The 19,646-nt window shown below is 29.6% G+C and overlaps 1 protein-coding gene across 4 annotated transcripts in view; it reads right to left on the reverse strand.

Annotated features, from left to right (window-relative positions):
- Nucleotides 1-19,646, reverse strand: part of H2.0 (Homeodomain protein 2.0) — a 160,288-nt gene that overhangs the window by 119,497 nt on the left and 21,145 nt on the right. For all 4 annotated transcript variants that reach the window (XM_072520219.1, XM_072520217.1, XM_072520218.1 and 1 more), the window contains exon 2: nucleotides 19,142-19,497. In XM_072520219.1, coding sequence (XP_072376320.1) covers nucleotides 19,142-19,469 — 328 coding nt within the window. In that variant the 5' untranslated portion in view covers nucleotides 19,470-19,497. The remainder of the gene's footprint in view (nucleotides 1-19,141; nucleotides 19,498-19,646) is intronic.

The following is a 19,646-nucleotide window of genomic DNA, read 5'->3' on the forward strand; positions in this document are numbered from 1 at the left end:
GTTAGGTACGATCTCGAGAGTTTACGGACAAATAATAAAAAAAATAGAGGGCAGAATACAGTGATATGGAATGGAGGTCGAAGAACAGGCTGGCCTCAGAGCAGGTAGATCCACTATTGACCATATCTTTACGATTCCACAACTTATAGAAACAATAACGACACGAAACCACGCAATATACCATTTATTCGTAAATCTTCAAAAAGAATACGACAGGTTGCCTTAACAAAAACTATGGGAAGCTTTAGAATAAACAAACATAATCGTAACTTTTATCAAGATAATGCAAGAACTCTATAAAAAAACGGGTGTGGCAGTCCAGTGGGACTGCCGGTAGAAGTTATACTTCTATGCTTGCGTTCGCCGTTACAAATTTATATGGGAGTCAATCTGCACAATCATTACATATGTAATGATATAGATAAGAGAGAGCAGAAAGAGAAACATAATTAGGTATATAGATATAGTATATACGGTGCATCGTTTGCTGTATATAAACAACATTTGACCTGTAATAGGAGTATAGTAAATGAAGGATTGAATCAATATTTTAATAAAAAGGTATATTTTTATTTTCATATATGTATGAAAGGAGTTGAATGTAAAAAATTTTTTTACACATACTCTGCAGTACAATTCATTGCAGTTTATTTTGTTATTAATATAAAAATATAATACAATACACTGTAACATCATTCAATATAATAATACAGTACAAATTAAAATGCAACAAGTACTTAAAAATAACAATATGCATAACTTACTTACGCATATGTTTAATTTACCATGATAATAATATTAATAAAATAATAATAATAATATTAATAAATATTAAATATATTTAAAAAAAAAACATTTTTATTCTCAAGAGAGAAAGAGAGAGGGAAAAATATATATTCTGTCTCTCTCTTACCTATATCTTACATATATAATGATTTTGCCGATTCACTCCCATACAAATTTCTAACGTCGAACGCGCGTATAGAAGTATAACTTCAAAAACGAAATAAGTCCCACCCAAACAACTCTTTTCTGAACCTTAAAAATTGAATTACTAAATTTTTCGGTAACTGAACTAAGCCTCAGTTTAATAATAGCGTCTTGGCGCCATTTTGTAAGATACTTTTAAATAGGACCATGGAGACATTATTATATTATTTGAAAGCACTTGTATAAATCATTAGGTCCCTGGATTTTTTTATTCTTTGTGGCACCGTTTCAAAATCCCCACTAAATTGTGAAAATCTTATTAAATTAACTCTCGGTGAAAGAATAACTCTTTCTACCCAGATAGATAACGTCACTAGTATCTTATATATGCCAAAAATCATAATTTAAAAATAAAATCGACCTTTTTTGAAATTTATGTCATGCATATAAACATATACAAAAAACAAATTTAAAATAACAATAATTATATTTGTCCCTTTTATTTCTACGCCCATGACTAACTATATGTACTAAATATTTAATGATAAATAAAATAATTTGGAAAATTAAATAATGTATAAAATTAGAGAAACCATATTAAAAAATATATTATGATTTCTCAATTTTTTGATTTTTAAAACAAAAAAACACAAAAATCAGAACATAATAATTAAAAAAAATATATTCCCTTATTGGGATCGAACTGGCGACTTCTGTTTCTAAATACCGCGCCTCAACTCATTCGACCAGAAACCTTAAGTAATAAGGTGGCTAATCAATATCATTATTTGTCAAGAACATTATGTCAGTTTTTTGGTTGTGTTTTGTTTTTGTGTTTATTTATTTATTGTATTCCAAAAATGGAAAGGTTATTACGGATCATAGAAGTTCCAGGAAGAATATTTATTTGCAAAAGACTTTGGCCAAATGTATATATCTACCGAATTAATATAAAATAATAATAATAATATTAATAAATATTAAATATATTTACAAAAGGAACATTTTTTTTCTCGAGAGAGAAAGAGAGAGAAAATATATCTGCTGTCTCCCTCTTACCTATATCTTACAAATTTAATAGTTTTGCCAATTCACTCCCGTACAAATTTCCAACGCCGAACGGGCGTATAGAAGTATAACTTCAAAACAAACAAAAATAAAGAAAGGCAAGAAGAAAATGTTGTGGTATGGGAATCCACTCTAAACGACACCACATTGTACACACTATACGTTGCAGACGATGACATAGTCTTGGCTCAGGACTAAGAAGATTTGGAATATATGACACGCAAACTTATTTAGAAATATCAGAAATGGGTTTTAGGTGTAATGTCAAAAAAATAGAGTATATGCGTATAGGAGGACAACAATAAAATCTAATTTTAGAAGAGCAACACCAACAAATAAATCACTGTAAAATTTATAAATATCTTGGCATTCACTAGGTATGCATAACCAATGATGGCAATTTGGATGAACAGATTAAACGCAGAAGTAACCAGTGAATACAAACAAGTCATTCGGCTCGGCAATTGAACAGCATACTGTGGGATAAAACTATTTCGATGGAAGATAAACAGAGAATCTATAATAGCATTGTCAAAAGCACTGTTATATATGGAAGCGAAATATTGCCACTAGAAGAGAAAGCCATAAAGACTTTGGAAGCAACAGAAATTAGTTATTGGATGAGAGCGGCCGGTAAATCAAGATTAGATACAGAAGAAACAAGAGAATTTCCAAATGGGAGATTTATATGTTTATTCCATAGAATAACCAAATTGTAAATTTTAATCTTGGGAGCGAGTTAATAAACGTCTGACCACATAAGCATAATAACCTTATAAGAATCGAAAATAGAAAAATGCCTAATCTATTCTAGTGACGCAAATCAGTCAGCAATCGGAAGAGAACACCAAGGCTATGGCATTACAGATTGCGTAATAAGGATAAATGGTATTTAGAAAATATAAAAACGATGGATAGAACAAACAAAATATAAAAAAATGAAAAGAGATAATAAAAATCTTGTTTATAATTTTAAACCTTTAAGGAGCCTTGAATTAAATAAATAAATAAGTACATAAATCAAAGTAAAATCCTGCTTGTAAATGAGAAACGGAGAAGATACTCTAAGGACAAAATTACGACGTACGAATATCTGACTCGCATAACTAATGAAGGAAAAATCGATTTACTTTTTCCACCAATTTATCATAACGGAATAGTACATTTGAATATTACAAACCAAAAAATAAAGGTAAAATATTAAAGTGACCTTCAATTCTCATACGTATTAACATTATTCAGTGAAATAGAAAACGCTGAATTCGATAACTTTCATTTGGAAATTAGATTTTTATGTGTATTCAATTTTATCAAGTGAGCAGAAATAAATGTAATTTTGGTTTAATATTATACTACAATTATTTAAAAAATATATAATATTTTCTAGAACAAGTCATGATATTAACATTTAGGCGAAATGCCCTGCTATGTTTTGAAATAACTATTCTGAAAGCTTTTTTTAGTAAATAAATTGTATAAATTTATTGAGTCGAAAGGAATGCAAATTAGTCTGCAATTTTTTTTAGTTAATAACATTATGGTTTGAATCAAATAAAGAAAAAGGATTTTTTGTTGTTTTTTTACATTGACTTTCAATCTGTTATGATATTTATCATAAGAACTCTTTTTTATTTTTGATAATCAGTTAGTGGTGTCTACTATCTTGCATATACACTTTATGCTTCCGCTTTTTACCCTGTTTAAGATTATCAGCTTTTGGTTTTTGATGTTTCCGGACTAATTTTTACGTTATACGATAGGTCTTATAGATGTCTTGTAGATTATCCATGCAGGTCAGATGTAGTCTATTTTCGCTAAACATTAGTGACACTTTTGAATCAAAGTAGGTAGAATCAAAGAAAAAGGCAAAAGAATGCGGCGATTATCTTACCATTAACTCGCTGTCCCATGTGCTAAAATTGCTACTAAAAGTCACATATAACCAAATATGTAACAAACTGGACATAGACAATAATGATACACAATTCGAGTTTCAAGCTTCGGATGAAGATCATAATACTATCCCGACATGGTCAGTATTTGGTCTTTCATTAATTTACACTCAATAAACCCCAAACTCTGATTTTATATGTATGTCATTCAAAAACATAAATTATGTACTATCCTCGATATGCTATTCACTTACTAATAGTGTTATTTTCTTTTTATTTATTTCCTATTTTAATATGGGTAACCAGATTCTACTGCAATCTGCCGAGAAATTTGTGACGGGATTAGTCTCATTTAGCATAATTAGAGCTGTTTCTATTATTTTTTTCTTTTTACCTATCTATCAGATTCTCTATTTTGAATATAAGATTGATGTTCACTTTTTCTAACATTTAATGGTCTTGATGTTGCACCCAAATCAAAAATGATCGCAGTCACAAGGTATTTTATAAAGCTAATTTTTTGTTATTTCTTATTCCTTGTTAGGTGTAGTTTTAGATAAATTTATTTATTTGCCAAACTAAATGTAGGACCAAATACTTATCATTTCAGAATAATATTATGAGGTTTTTTTCCTTATGATTTACTATGTAATCACTAACAGAAGAATTTTATTGTCATCATTGCATGTGGTTGTCTTTTTAAAGACGAATCACAATCTATAATTTTTCTGAAGAGTATTCTCAAGTTAAAGTTGATTTCATGGAATCGAATTAACTATCTTACAAGTTAAGTCGTCCCAGGAACGCAATTCAACAATATTGGCAATAATCTTTTACAGTCGTCTACTTTAAAATATAAATAATATATATCTAAATTGTCAATATGAATGAGGCAGATGAAATTAAATTATTTTACCAATTTTTCACCAAGTAACAAAATGTTTAATTTATTAATTTTTTGTATTTTGAAACCGGTTTTCACATTGGAAATCGAAAAATAAACTTGTTTTTAACTTAAATTGTGGCTTATTCCCAATTCAAATAGTGATTGTTTTATTGACAATAATAAAGCATTCGATAAGGTACGACATGAACAATTAATGATTGTCCTGAAATCAAAGAAGATAGACTGGAATGACCTGAAAATAATATCGAAATTATACTATAAGTAGCGAGCAAAAGTACGTGTTAACAAACAGCTGTCAAAAAAAATAGAAATCAAGACGTGGGGTAAGACAGGGATGCATATTGTCGCCAACTATTTTTAATACCTACTCAGCAGAGATTCTGAAAAAAAGATCTTGATCGTAAAACAACTGAAATAAAGGTAAATGAAGTTCCCATTAACAACATTAGATATGCGGATGGACGCTGTCATATTAGCTGAAAATATTGACGATCTTCAGAGACTGGTGACCAAAGTAGCGGAGTATGGAAAAGAATACGGTCCAATAATGAACGTCAAGAAGACAACATTTATCAGAATATTGAAAACGCAAATAAATAACGAGAATCTTCTCATAAACGGAACCACTGTCGAATGAGTGGACAAAAATCAATATCTTAAAACAATGATTAACTCCACAAATAATTACTTCCAGGAAATCAAAATCAGAATAGAAATGGATACAGCAAATTTCAGCAAAATGAGAATAGTGCTCTGCGCAAGAGATTTAAAGTTGGGAGATCCCATGAGAACGATGGGATGTTGCTTTATTATTTTTACATTAGTTTATTTATAAAAGCAAAAATATTGACAGTCGTGATATGAAAATTTCTAATCTATATTGGAATCAAACTGCCAAGGTAAGATATTTGACAACCAGAACAACCGAAACATAAAAATACAGAGAGGAGTCGTCCGCCAGGGTTGCGTTCTCTCACCACTACTCTTCAATGTCTACAGTGAAGCGGTATTTAAAGAAGCTCTCTCATATTCAATAAAAGGTATATCTATCAATGGCGAAGTTTTGAATAACTTGCGTTTTGCAGACGATACAATAATAATGACGGATAACAACAATGATTTACGTAATGCAACTTCTTAATGAATGCTGCCATGAATACGGACTAAGGATGAATTTGAAGAAAACTAAATGCGTGATCATGACTAAACCAGCAGATGCAAACATCCAATTGATAGAAAAAAATACTGTAATTGAGAGTGTGGACTCAGAAAAATACTTAGGAACATTAAATTAGCACGTGCATCATTCGTTAAACTTAAAAAGTTTCTTTGTTGTCTGGATCTAAGGACTTTACCTAAGGAAGCTTCGGTGTTACGTATTCACTACTCTTCTTTATGGCTTGGAAGCATGGACATTGAGATATAGATATAGATATATATATATATAGATATATATATATATATATATATATATATATATATATATATATAAATAACATATCTGAATAAGTTAACCGCCTTTGAACTTTGGTGTTATAGAAGAATCCTAGAAATATCATAGAATTCAAAGAATGTCAAATATTGTTGACTATCAAAAGAAGAAAAGTTTAGTATTAAGGACGTGTAATGAGAGGGCCAAAATACTCATCATTGCAACTTATTATGCAAGGCAAAATTCGAGGAAAGCGAAATGTAGAAAGACAAAGAATATTGTAACTTAAGAACTTGAGAGGAGCGGTTTGAATGCAATAGTGCAGAACTATTTAGATCGACAGTCAAGAAGGACCTCATAACCATGATGATTTCTAACCTTCCATAGAAGATGAAACTTGAAGAAGAAGAATGCCTCTGTCAGTTATGGAAAACATAGCTCTATTTACAAAAAAATTCCAGAAATAAAACCAAGTAATATTTGGTATAATCAAGGTAATTGTATCTGCCATATATTACGTATTGCAGCAAAATACTCCCTAATTATTTTACTTTTTGGTAATGTATTTTGTAAGTTATGTTGTCGAGATTTTGGTACTAAAGGTTTTTAATTATTTTAGTTGCAGCGCCAATAATACTAACCTTAAAAAGTGCCTGAGTTTGTTCAACAGGAGTATAATCAAGTATTGAGACACATACCCATACGATGGTTAAACCTTTTCCTAGCTATCGAGAGCTTATTATTGAATTGGAATTCAATAAAAACATATTTATTGAAACAAGTGCGATTGCATCATACGGAAGTTTATAGAAGACCAAGAAGACCAACTTGCAGATTATCCAACTTTTGCTGAATGCTACATTTAGTACCTACGTCCATTATGTGCTTTTCATTTTCCAGTCTTCAATTAAAGCACTTGAGCAGTCTTATTTGGTTATCACAGATGTATATGAAATTATGTGTCATTAAAGGGACAGGTTAAAGAGACGAAAATAAGATTTATTTTTTGACTTCAAAACAAATCAGGTTATAAAGAACTTGACAAGTAACTTTAAACTAAAGTTTCAAGAGGAATCAGTACAAGTCTACCATCGAGCAATAGAATACTTGATGATCTTTATGAAGAAAAAAATTTTACAATGTTTTGGCGATATTTAGGCGTGGTCTTAAAAAACACACACAAGTCGTATTTTGTTGCCGAAAAGGTGTTAACACTAGCGTGTATTGATCTCTTGTCAGAAAAAAAAAATGTGAACAGTGATAGTAAAATTAAGTTGGACTTGGATAATGCGTGTTGTGTAAGTTAATTGTACAAATATTCTAGTTTGTCCATTAATATGTTGTTTTTAGGACCCATCTGTCAATCGGTCAATCACATGTATTTTTTACATAAATGTCTCAAAAAAAATCATGTAGGTACGCGCGTGATCAAATTGTTCAACCTTTCAGACATTGTCCGATATAATGTGGATAAAAAAAGAATAATTTATTTATAGCTTCTTATTTTTTCGTAATATCTATCTCTATGGCTTTTTTTAAAGCTTTTCTAATAATCTTTCCAAATTTATGATTTACAGCAGTATAAAATTAAACAAACTGCAAACTGAGCGGCCTTGCGCATAAACATAATTAATATATAGTTGTGTGGAAAAAATAAATCATTAGCGATAGTTTATTTATTGGAAAACAAGATTTTGAGCGTAAGTTCAGTTCTTGCGTTATTAGTTGAAAGGAAAAATTTGTTTTTATGAACTGAATTAGGTGATGTATATACTTCCTTTACTTACACCTCGTTCGTTTTGCTGTAAATCATCGTAAAAGCTTGAAAAATTTAAAGTGTATTTGTGTTTTCATATGTTTTCTAAAATAAAAACTCAGTGAATAACAGATGCTAGTACGAGGGCAAGGTAAAATGTTACACATGTAAAATGCTCACAGCAACGGTTATATTATTTAATAATATAATTTTTCAAAACAATACCAACGATACAAAACAATTGATAGACCATAGAAATCATGAAAAAGAAATATAAAAATTCACTAGGTACCCTTAATAAATGTTTTATTCTAATAAAATTTAAGTACATATGCACGAAACCAATACAGGCTATGTTATATTATTAAATTATACCTGAAATCAGAAAAAAAATTAAAGAGGATCGGCAAATCACTATATAATAAAACCATAAATAAATTCCCCTATGAAAACGCCTTTTTAGAAGAAAAAAGTATGTAACATCTATCTTAGTCAATTATTTTATTCATTGACATATATAAAGAATTTCAAAGAACATAAAAAACATATCATATATCTTTATATCTCTTTATATATATATATATATATATATATATATATATATATATATATATATATATATATATATATATATATCGAGAAAAGGAGTACGACCGTCAATCCAAAATAAACTAAGGTACACTCGAAGAGTGGTGGGTTTTTCGGTCAAAGTGGAGAAATAAAAGACAAAGAAGGTGGCTACTTCATCTATTTATTGAAGACGTTTCGCTTTCTGCTCAGAAAGCATCATCAGTTCATCTAAAAAGAACAATATGAAACCAAACATCCATAGAGAAGTTACAATAAAGTGTGTTACCTTACAAAGACATGTAGCAGTCAATGATGTTAAAAATATGAAAAAGCTTACGAAACTGGACATTTAGAGTTAAAGTTGTATAAAACAATTAATTGAAACTGGGTATAGTTGGCAATTTAACAAAATTAGCACAGCAAAAGAACATCTGATAAACATACATGTATATAAAAAAGTTATTATAAAAACTTAAGTAAAAAACATTAAGGTTTTTTTTAAAGTGTAAAGAACTAGAAAGATCATGAGAATGCACTTCCAACAATTTATTTAATCAATTAGATTTTAATTTTAACTTTAGGTAAAGGTGGTTAAGATCACTATTTACCCTACAGTGGTTGATCTGTCAACAAAGAACAAAGCATGCGAGGTCAATCCAAAATATCATATATTATAATATTATGACGTCACTGGTTAGCCAGCCAACAGGTGAAGATTAATACAACTTCCACAGTCCAAAGGTTCAAAAACATTTGGGACCGTAATGAAAAAGATTCTATGAATCAAATTCAGTTCAAAATTTTATCAAACAAGTTATCAAAAGGAACAATTACTTAATTATGTAAAAGTGATATTAACAAATAGTTAATAAAATGTAAGTTGATAAATCTAAGATAAGGAAAGAATAATTTATTTTATTTTATTTTTATTTATTGTGTATGGGTTTTTAAAAAAACCCATTGTGGGACAAAATTTAAGTAAACAACATATCAAGCCTAATTCTGCAAAATTAATGCGTGATAAATTTGGCTCAAATTACTAATGTCGGTTCTCTTATTAAGGGTATTTGGATGTTTTAATATTAAACACATTTCTAAAAACTGTCTTTTAACGAGATAGCGTTCAGTGCCAAGAATTTTAACTTCATTAAAGTTTACTTCATGCTTAGTGTTAATAGCATGTTGGGCAAGAGCACAAGTATGGTTAGATAAATTAATATCACTGCGGTGTGTCGTAAGACGCCCTCTCAGTGATCTCCCTGTCTGACCGATGTAACATGAGTCACACTCAGCACAAGGTATATGATATATTACATTAACTTGTTCCAGAAGGGACAGAGGTGTTTTAGTTTTAGAAAACAAATTCCTGACAGTCTTAGAATTCTTAATTGCAATTTTAACCGGTACGTTGTTATGTTTGTACAGTTTAACGAGTTTCTCAGTAACTTGAGGAAAATAAGGTAACGATGAGTAATGGGTAGTTGGATTCTCAAGTACAGTATTAGGCAGAACAGTGTTGTTAATTGAATTATTTGATATTATTCTAAGTTGGTCACCATTGGGTATGTCATTTAAAGAAGAACCATATCTTTGAACGAAAAGGTATTTATTAATAACGGAGGATGGATAGGAATTCTCAATCAGAAGATTCTTAAGTAATTGAAGGGATTCCCTTCGATTAATCGGATGTGTCAGTCTATTTAGCCTGCAGCTTAAAGCTTTAATAAGGTTTAATTTATATTTAAAGGGATGACAAGAGTGGTAGTTGAGAAACCTGTTAGAGGCCATTGGTTTCCTGTACCAACTTGTAGTTAGGGTGTTATCTCCCATTCTAATGACACGCATGTCTAAGAAGGGAATACTATTTGTGTTAGAGTCCTCAAGTTCAACAGTGAACTGTAAATGAGGATCAAACTCATTGAATAAAGACAAGGTGGCCTGAATCTTGTCTGGAGGTAAGGCTAGTAATAAGTCATCAACATACCGTTTAATAAAAGGGATTTGGAATTCTAAAAGACCCAAACAGTCAGATACTAAATCATCCAGTACATAATTAACCAGGATGGGAGAGATTGAGGAACCCATAGGTGTCCCAAAAATTTGAAGGTAATATTTCTCGTTGAAGACCAAAAAATTAGTGCCAAATATTAATTGTAAAAGTTCTGCAAATACATCCCAGGATACAGGACAGTTTGGTTGGATGGAGTTCCAGTGCTTTCTTAAGGAGGTAATAACGCTAGAAAGAGGTAAATTAGTGAAAAGAGATACCACATCAAAACTCACTAAAATGTAGCCTTGTGGAAGTTCAAAATTATTAATAAATTCACTAAAATGAAAAGAATCAACAATATTAGTAAGTTGTTATTATAATTATAAGATTTAGATAAGATGTCAGTTAAAAATTTCGCAATATTAGTGTTTGGTGAATTAATGGAGGAAACAATTGGCCTCATGCTCAATGTGGGCTTATGTATTTTAGGTAGACAATAAAATCTGGGAGCATATCCATCATAATTATGTGAAAATTTTGCAAGTGGTTGATCTATGATCTTTATATTTTTTAAATGTGTAATGAATTTATTTATTTTATTTGTAAATTTAGAACAATTGAGTATTGTAACTTCTCTATGGATGTTTGGTTTCATATTGTTCTTTTTAGATGAACTGATGATGCTTTCTGAGCAGAAAGCGAAACGTCTTCAATAAATAGATGAAGTAGCCACCTTCTTTGTCTTTTCTTTCTCCACTTTGACCGAAAAACCCACCACTCTTCGAGTGTACCTTAGTTTATATATATATATATATATATATATATATATATATATATATATATATATATATATATATATATATATATATATATATATATATATGTGTATATATATATAAATCTCGTGTTACGCTGTTTGTCCATGCTAATATCTTAGGCTACTGAGCCTATTCCAATTAAATTATATCAAATTGTAATTTTTGATCCAACTTAGGAGATAGGAATACTACTCCATCTCTACAGTTTTTAGACCACCTCTAACGTCTAAGAAGGAGGGTTGTTAAGAGTGGTACTTTCTGTTATTATTGTGGTTTTGTTATTGTATTACGTAGTTCTTGAGAATGTATTAAAGAGTAAAAAGTACGCATTAAGATGTTTTCTTTCTGGCGCCTCATATGAAAAAAAAAAAAGATAAAAGATTTTTTGTTACAAATTAAACGAAGAATTTAAGAAGTATTTTTTATTTGCAATATACCCGTGTCGTACCATTTTGTCCTTTAAAAAAAATTGAGACCGTTACCCACATCTACGCCAATGATAAATATAAAATTCTTAGGTGTATGGAAAAAATGTCCAATAACTACCTCTTAAAGCTAAACAAATTTCATTTGCATATCTCAACCGTTTTCAAAAGAATAAATAAATGATACATTTGTAAGAAAAATTTACATAAAAAAAGTGTCGGGCTCCTTTATACGATTAACACTAATTCAAATTCATTTATTGATGTAATCTTGCCAGTATCCCAACACACGTCAAAATAAAAGCAGAACAATAATAGTTCTAGTAAAAAATCTTAAACTCTAATTACATTAAAAAACATATCAGTTTGAGTTAAAATAATTTAAAATTGAAATTTCAGATATTCAGCACTACTATAAAATACATTTTTTATTAAAATTTCCTTAATTTTACTTTTAAATAAAGTCGTGAGAAGATCCTTTAAGTTATCAAGCAATTTGTTATAAAATTTAATTGCCCAATACCCTGGTCTAGTTTGACACCTCTTTAGCCTCCAGTAGGCTGGACACAAGATCACACATGTATCTAGTGTTATGATCGTGCACCTCTTCATGTGTCCCAAAGCGCACCCCGCTCCTTTTATCAAACATAAGGTTCTCATAGACATACCCAAGGCCTACAAGAACTCTTATAGCCTTACGTTGCAAACCAAAGACTATCGGTGTTCCCGCCGAATGCCCCAGACCAAGATGCATATGTCATATTGATGAGAGTGAAAAATGACATAAGCTCTTCGTAAGAGCTGTGTGAAACGTCCGATGCTAAATTTCTGAGCACATATAAGTTCTTTGATAGGTTTTTACTCAGATACTCAACATTTTTATCCCATTGAAGCTTGGGGTCCAGGTGTACTCTTTGGTGTCTAACAGTGCAAAACTGGAACCCATAAGGGAGTTCTTAAGTGTGTGAACTGCGAGGGAGACCGTGGTGTTATCGGTAAAGAGTGTTTATGTAGCGTTTGATTTAATACTTGTAAGGTCATTATTATATATTTGAAATAGTATGGGTCCAAGAACTCCTAAGAAATATTTGTTACATTCGAAAAAACTTGTGATTCGCAAAGCCATGGCCTTTTCTACTATTTTAGAGACGACTGGAAGCAATGCGATAGGCCTATACCTGTTATTGTTTGTTTGGGTTTATATGACTGCGGACACTGAATTTATTCGCCATTCTCACAATTTTTAGTCACATATTCATTATTCATTATTTCGTATACAATCTTATCCTAAATCTAATACTAGTATTGATCTCTAATCTATGATAGTCTTTTTTTTGGAAATTTGTTTTTAGTTTTTTTTTCTATTATATGCTTTTTATTAGGCTTCTCAGGGACGTTCTTCTTCTTCTTCTTCCAATGGCGCTACAACCATTTGTGAGTCTTGGCCCGCTTAACAATGTTCTTCCATTCTGCCCTGACGGATACTTTCCTTCGCCACTGTCTGATGTTCATGGTTTTAAGATCCCTCTCTACTTCGTCTCAGGGACGGTAATTTCCCCTTTTTTAAGAATGGGTGTTCTAATACTACTTTTTACAACTGAGGGAAATGGATTCTCTTTAAAACATTGATTTATTAGAGGGCTTATGATAACATTCTTTCATTTCTCATTACCTTAATAATACCAACATTAAAGCCATATATATATATATATATATATATATATATATATATATATATATATATATATATATATATATATATATTATATATATATATATATATATATATATATATTATATATATATATATATATATATATGTATATATATATATATAATATATATATATATATATATATAATATATATATATATATATATATATATATATATATATATATATATATATATATATAACAACTTTTTTGTTTTTTAAGCTGTCTATGATTTCCCGGGTGTGATTGAATGATACTTCAGAAAAGAAAAAGCTCTTTGAGGGATTTACATTGATGTTCTTCAAAAAATCCATATTTGATTCAGGTATATCTTTTCTTAAGTTGTGGGCAATTTAAGAAAAATGATTATTAAACACATCTAAATTATCTTAAACTATCAGCTCGGGATTCGAACCATGAATCTTATAGTATACACACATCGAAGTGGGCCTGCCGGAAAACCGAATCATGAAGCGGACTTTCTTACAATCGTCTCGTATAACACTACATCTATGAAAATCTAAAAAAAATATTCTTGGTAGGACTAGTCTTTAAAACGTCACTCAATGTTGTTTATTGTTAATATAATTATTAGCTGTTAAAATGCTGTAAACTAAGGAACTTTAATATCCTTATAATTAGTAACGGCAGTACTTATTTACATTAAATCAATATACTCTTCAAAATTTACTACTGTTGATAACTGATGGTATCCTGTTAGGAAATAAGTGGGATTTATGTAAAATTCAATATATACACAGATCTTAAATAGTCAAGAGAGCGAAAGGAAATGACTATACCTACTAATTTTAAATCACTTGTAAATATAAATTTTATATAAAAATAGAAGAGACCGCTGAAAACACGAAACTCTAATCATTATGTTACAGTAATTATTTTAAATTTAAACCAACCATTGTTACAAAAAAATAAAAAAGAATTAAAAACTTAATTTTGTAAATCATGAAACACTTTTACTTGAATAAAAAATAAAGTAAGTAGCTTTACTATGCTCAGCTGCATAAAAACCAGCCGCTTTAAAATGTGACAAATTTTGAAGCTAGCTTTTTCTAGATAGCTTCCAATCTTCGCATGATTCCTGTAGCTTCCGTGTCATATATTCCAGGTCTTCTTTTTCGCCTGGCAGTCCTAGCAGTACTGTTCTATCTGTTAAAGGTATTCCCATTCCTGAACATTTACGTTTCTGTTTAAGTTATGTTTTGTTATCATATATGTACTACAAAAACTGTTACGGAGAGCATAATTGAATTTTTTTAAGGCGTTACTAAGGCGATAAGCCTCCCGATGAAAAAAGCAACTATAATAATGATAATGATAACAGGTATGTACAACTAATAACAGTTATAGACCAGGTGATAATGGACCATTTTATGTGTTTTTTGAAAACAAAAATAAAAATTTAAGGAGACTTTTTCCAATTAAAATAGGGCACTTTCTTCTTAAAGATGAAGCTTTAAAAAGAGATGTATTAAATATACCGGTAAATAAAACCGGTAGGAGTTAATAGGGTAAAGCTTATTTTGAATACCTTAGAAATAGCCAATAGCTTAGTTAACCACGATGTAATATTAAAAAACTATTTAATAGGAGTTGTCAGTATGGTAAATATTTTCTTTTCTAAGGAATATTTATTATCGGCTATCAAATCAAACCAACAGGTAGCAAGTGTCTATTGTATTGAAAGGAAAATTATAGACTCTAATGGAAACGTAGTTTTGGTAAACAGACAAATGATAATAATATTAGAATTTTTAGGAAATGAAATTTCAAAATGTATACAAATAAATTTATGCAATTTCCATGTTGAACCTTACATACAACCTGTTGTACAGTGTTTCAAATGTCTGAGATATGGCCACTCAGCTAGACAATGTAAATCAAACAATGAGAAATGTCAAAGTGAGTCATACAAAAGAGGATTGTAAAGAAAATAATTTGTGTATTTAATGTAATAATAACGACCACCCCTCAATTTCACGTATTTGTCCTGTATATGCAAAGCAAAAGGGGATAAAACAAATTATGTCAGTTGAAAACATTTCTTTTAAAGAAGCCGAAAATATATATAATAATCCATCATATGCGAAAGTGGCTACGAATAACCGATTCTCTAGTTTAAACAATGATAACAATTTTCCAACTTTACCGAATACTTCTGGCGACAGTTCATTGTCGAATATTACTTTAACAAAACCAAAACCAGCTTCTAAAGCCAATACTATTAAAACAATTAAACTAACACACCCAACCCAACCTCCTCTTCTGTACCTGACATGATGCTAGTAAAAAAATCATATAAATCTAAACCCATTATACCTAACCCCTACAGAGAAGAATTTATGGACTACAAAGTGAAAACTATAATGTTAATTACCTCCTTTATAAATAAATTTCAAAAAAAATTCCAATTAGCACCAAATACTCTCATGGAATCTAATATCAGGGACTTTGTAGAAAGTGCCTTTGTTCCTAGTGATCCAAATGATGCTATAGAAACATATAGTGAATCAGATTCAAGTGAAAAACTATTTTACTGATTAAACTTTAAAAATGGCTTAGAAAAAAACAATTAAAAACCAATTAGTATTTTGCAGTGGAATAGTAGATCAATCTAATAAAAATAATTTGTTAAATTACCAATAAAAACCATGTTGATATTATCATACTTTCTGAAACATGGCTTAAGTCTAATAGTAATTTTAATATAAAGGGACATAATAATTTCATTAAAAGATGCCGTGATGACGGATATGGCGAAGTTGGCATATATATCTTACAAACAATTAACTATCAAGAAAGTGTAATAATCCAAAAATTTTTAAGGGTCATTGAAGTATGTGTAGTATTTATTCCAGATATAAATATTTCTTTCGTTTCAGTATACAAACCTTCAGACATAGCAGCCACAAAAAAAGATTGGTTAAATTTATTGGAACAGTTTGATATCTCTCGTATTTTAATGGCGATTTTAATGGATACAATTACAGGAGGGGCCCTATTCCGGAAGATCGCGAGGGAAAACTGTGTCAAAGACTTTGTAAAAATCGACAAATATTAGTACTAGAGGTTTATTGTATTTCATTACTTTCTCTATTAGGGTTTTTATGCTTTGTATATAATCATTAGTTCCGTGTAACTTTTTCGGAATCCTGACTGTTTTCGCGTAAACTATTATTTGCGTAAACAACATAATATATATGGCTGACGAGGCTAATCGGTCTGTAATTCTTCAAATTTGCTTTGACTCCTGCTTTATTTAATAAAATAATAGTAGCATTGTTCCAGTTTGTTGAAATATTGGCATTGTGAAGGCAGATATTGAAAATTAGTTTAACCTTTTAAGTAATAGATCTCCAATGTTTAATGCTTGTGATATATATATATATATATATATATATATATATATATATATATTCTAAGTGTTAAAAGTTAAATAAGTAATAATAAATAAATAAATAGGATGCCATGAAAAATTTTCATTGAGATGATTTTTCATTGTGAAAAATCTTAAATTTTTATTAGAGATTTTTGAAAAATTGTTAAACAAATTAGATGGTTTATTTCACAATCTAATTATTTAAATAATACATTTTCGTAATGTACTCAAACAGTACATACAAATTAAAAAAAAAGAAACGTTGAAATCCATAAACAATTAACAGAGGTACAGTTAATAGCTCCTTCCCCTCTATCGCTCTCACTAGTTTCGAAGCCGACCAATTTGAGGACCACATTTTTTAAGCTTTTCGAACGATTCCAAAACTGCAATCTTTTTCGAATTTTTCACAATAAATCTTTAGAGTATGTTCTTTTAGATGACCCTAATAAGGTCTCTTAATTGTTATAAACAAAGCTGTTATCAATTTATAAAAAAAGCACTAACTTCGTCCCAAATTGTCCTAAGTCAACTTTTTTTTCTTTTAAATTTGTAAAAAAATTCAGGCTGTCTAAATATGAAAACATCAGTTTTTTTGGAGTGAATGGTTAAAAAGTTATTGCTATTGTTTATAAGCAAAAAATCGACATAATTTTACCAAATTATTTTGCAGTAAGTATTTAAAATTATTATTCCTCATTTTTTTAAATAATAATAATAGAATAAATCTTCTACTTTTAGATGCTACCCGTATAATTAATATAACTATATAATTTTCTGACTTATATTGTTGCAAATAAATTTAATTTGGGATAAACAACTTAAATAACTTTTTAACTATTTGACCGATCGACTTGAAATTTTGATCATATTTTAAGCACTACAAGACCCAACATTGTATGTAACATAAAGGTCATAAGTTTATTTTAAAAAAAAGTTATTTACATTAATAAAAAACCGAAATTTTTGGCTTATTTTGTAGTTTCTTATTTTCAAATTTGTTTCAAATGCTTAACTTTTTGCTGATAGACGAAAAAAGCGAAAATTTACCATCTTTTGACCTTAATTTGTTAATAATTAATTAAGTCAAAAAAATCGACTGCAGGAAACATAAAGCTTTTTGTTATGGAAGTCCATAATACTCAAAACAACTGTTGTTTGTCTGGTCGGTTCAGTGTCACAAACAGGGTACTTTTTTTGCTTATTTCCCTAGTCTATTATTTTCATTTAATGACTGTTAACATCTATTATACGATGACGATGAACTTACGTACCTACCTACTTCTACGGATATTTTCAGGCCAACCCTGCGGTAAAATCTATCAAAGCTCACCAAATGGTTCACAGCATACATATATTCCTCTCTATTGCCATCAGATAAACACTTAGCAAGCCTTGTATATACAACTAAAATACTTAAATCTCTAAATTATAAACAAAGCAGTGAATCTGTTTATAATACTATACATCAAGCACGTTGTTTATGCTTCCTTACAAAATTTGGTACTCATCAACGGTTTCCAACATTTATTTACAAGCCATTATATAGTATGTTTTAAATTTTTATCGTCTCTAATCATCACTGGTAATTGATTGGTTGGAGCGTTGATTAATTTTTTTATTATTATTTGTTCGTGAAATACATTTGCCAGAGATTGGGGATGTGTTTTGATAGCTCGATTTATATGTACATAAAACTGTTGAACGGCCGAATTCGTTTCAACACTACTATTATTTGGTTATACAAGGTGTTTAAATTTGTAAATTAATAAAAATACTTCGATCTATTATTAGAAATTAGCACATTGGAAAACGTTAATTTTCTAATCTTTCGTATACACTGAAAAAAAGAAACTCAACCATATCTTTTTAAGTTATGTTATTAGTTAATATATTAATATTATATTTACTGAGGGTGATACATAAATGTATCAGTTAATTTATTATTATCTTCCATTGTTAGTTATTACTATTAGGTATTGTTTTAACAGTTTTCTCAGTTTTTGTGTATACTTATATATCATCATTTTTCCTTGAATGCTAAACATACTCAAAAATATCAAATTGTTTTTATAGATTTCTTCATTTTCCTTTTACCAAGAGTTTCAGGGTAATTGTTTGAATGTGTTAGCTCGTTCTAACTTCTTTCACGGTGAACCAGCAAACAAGACATTAAAAAAATAACAGTTATCATTAACATATATCTTTCTAATAAAAGGAAAATACATATCAAAATACTTACTTGGTCTTGTGGGGAATGGTCTAATCGGTTGCATGGTATAACCACCTGTTGCACTGCTTGTTCCAAAGATGTGTCCCGCTAAATACTCCGGAATATCACTGATCTGCGAACATCCTGAAGAACCTACTTTACAACATCGATAAATGGAAGACACGCAGTCAGAACATGGAATTGCGATTGTCGGAGTTGGCTTAGTAATTCCTTTAGGAAGATTATCTTTTGGAAGGGTTTCATTGGAGAGAAGTTGATCTATTCCGAATTTTAGTTTTATAGGTTCTTTTTCTGATGATGATATTTTTAAGAAATGGTTGTTTTGGATAGTATCCATGGTTTCAGAAGGTACATCTGTTCTTATTCTGTAAAGATATATTATTAATAAACAAAAATATGTCAAGACACAATAAAAGAAAAAAGGTGGTACAGTAGGCGGTATCGTAGACTAGGACGCAGCTTTATACTTTGTTTTCTGTATTTTTAAAATTTAAATAATATTTTTAAAATTGAA

Source organism: Diabrotica undecimpunctata, chromosome 1 (assembly GCF_040954645.1).
Source record: "Diabrotica undecimpunctata isolate CICGRU chromosome 1, icDiaUnde3, whole genome shotgun sequence".
Taxonomy (NCBI): domain Eukaryota; kingdom Metazoa; phylum Arthropoda; class Insecta; order Coleoptera; family Chrysomelidae; genus Diabrotica; species Diabrotica undecimpunctata.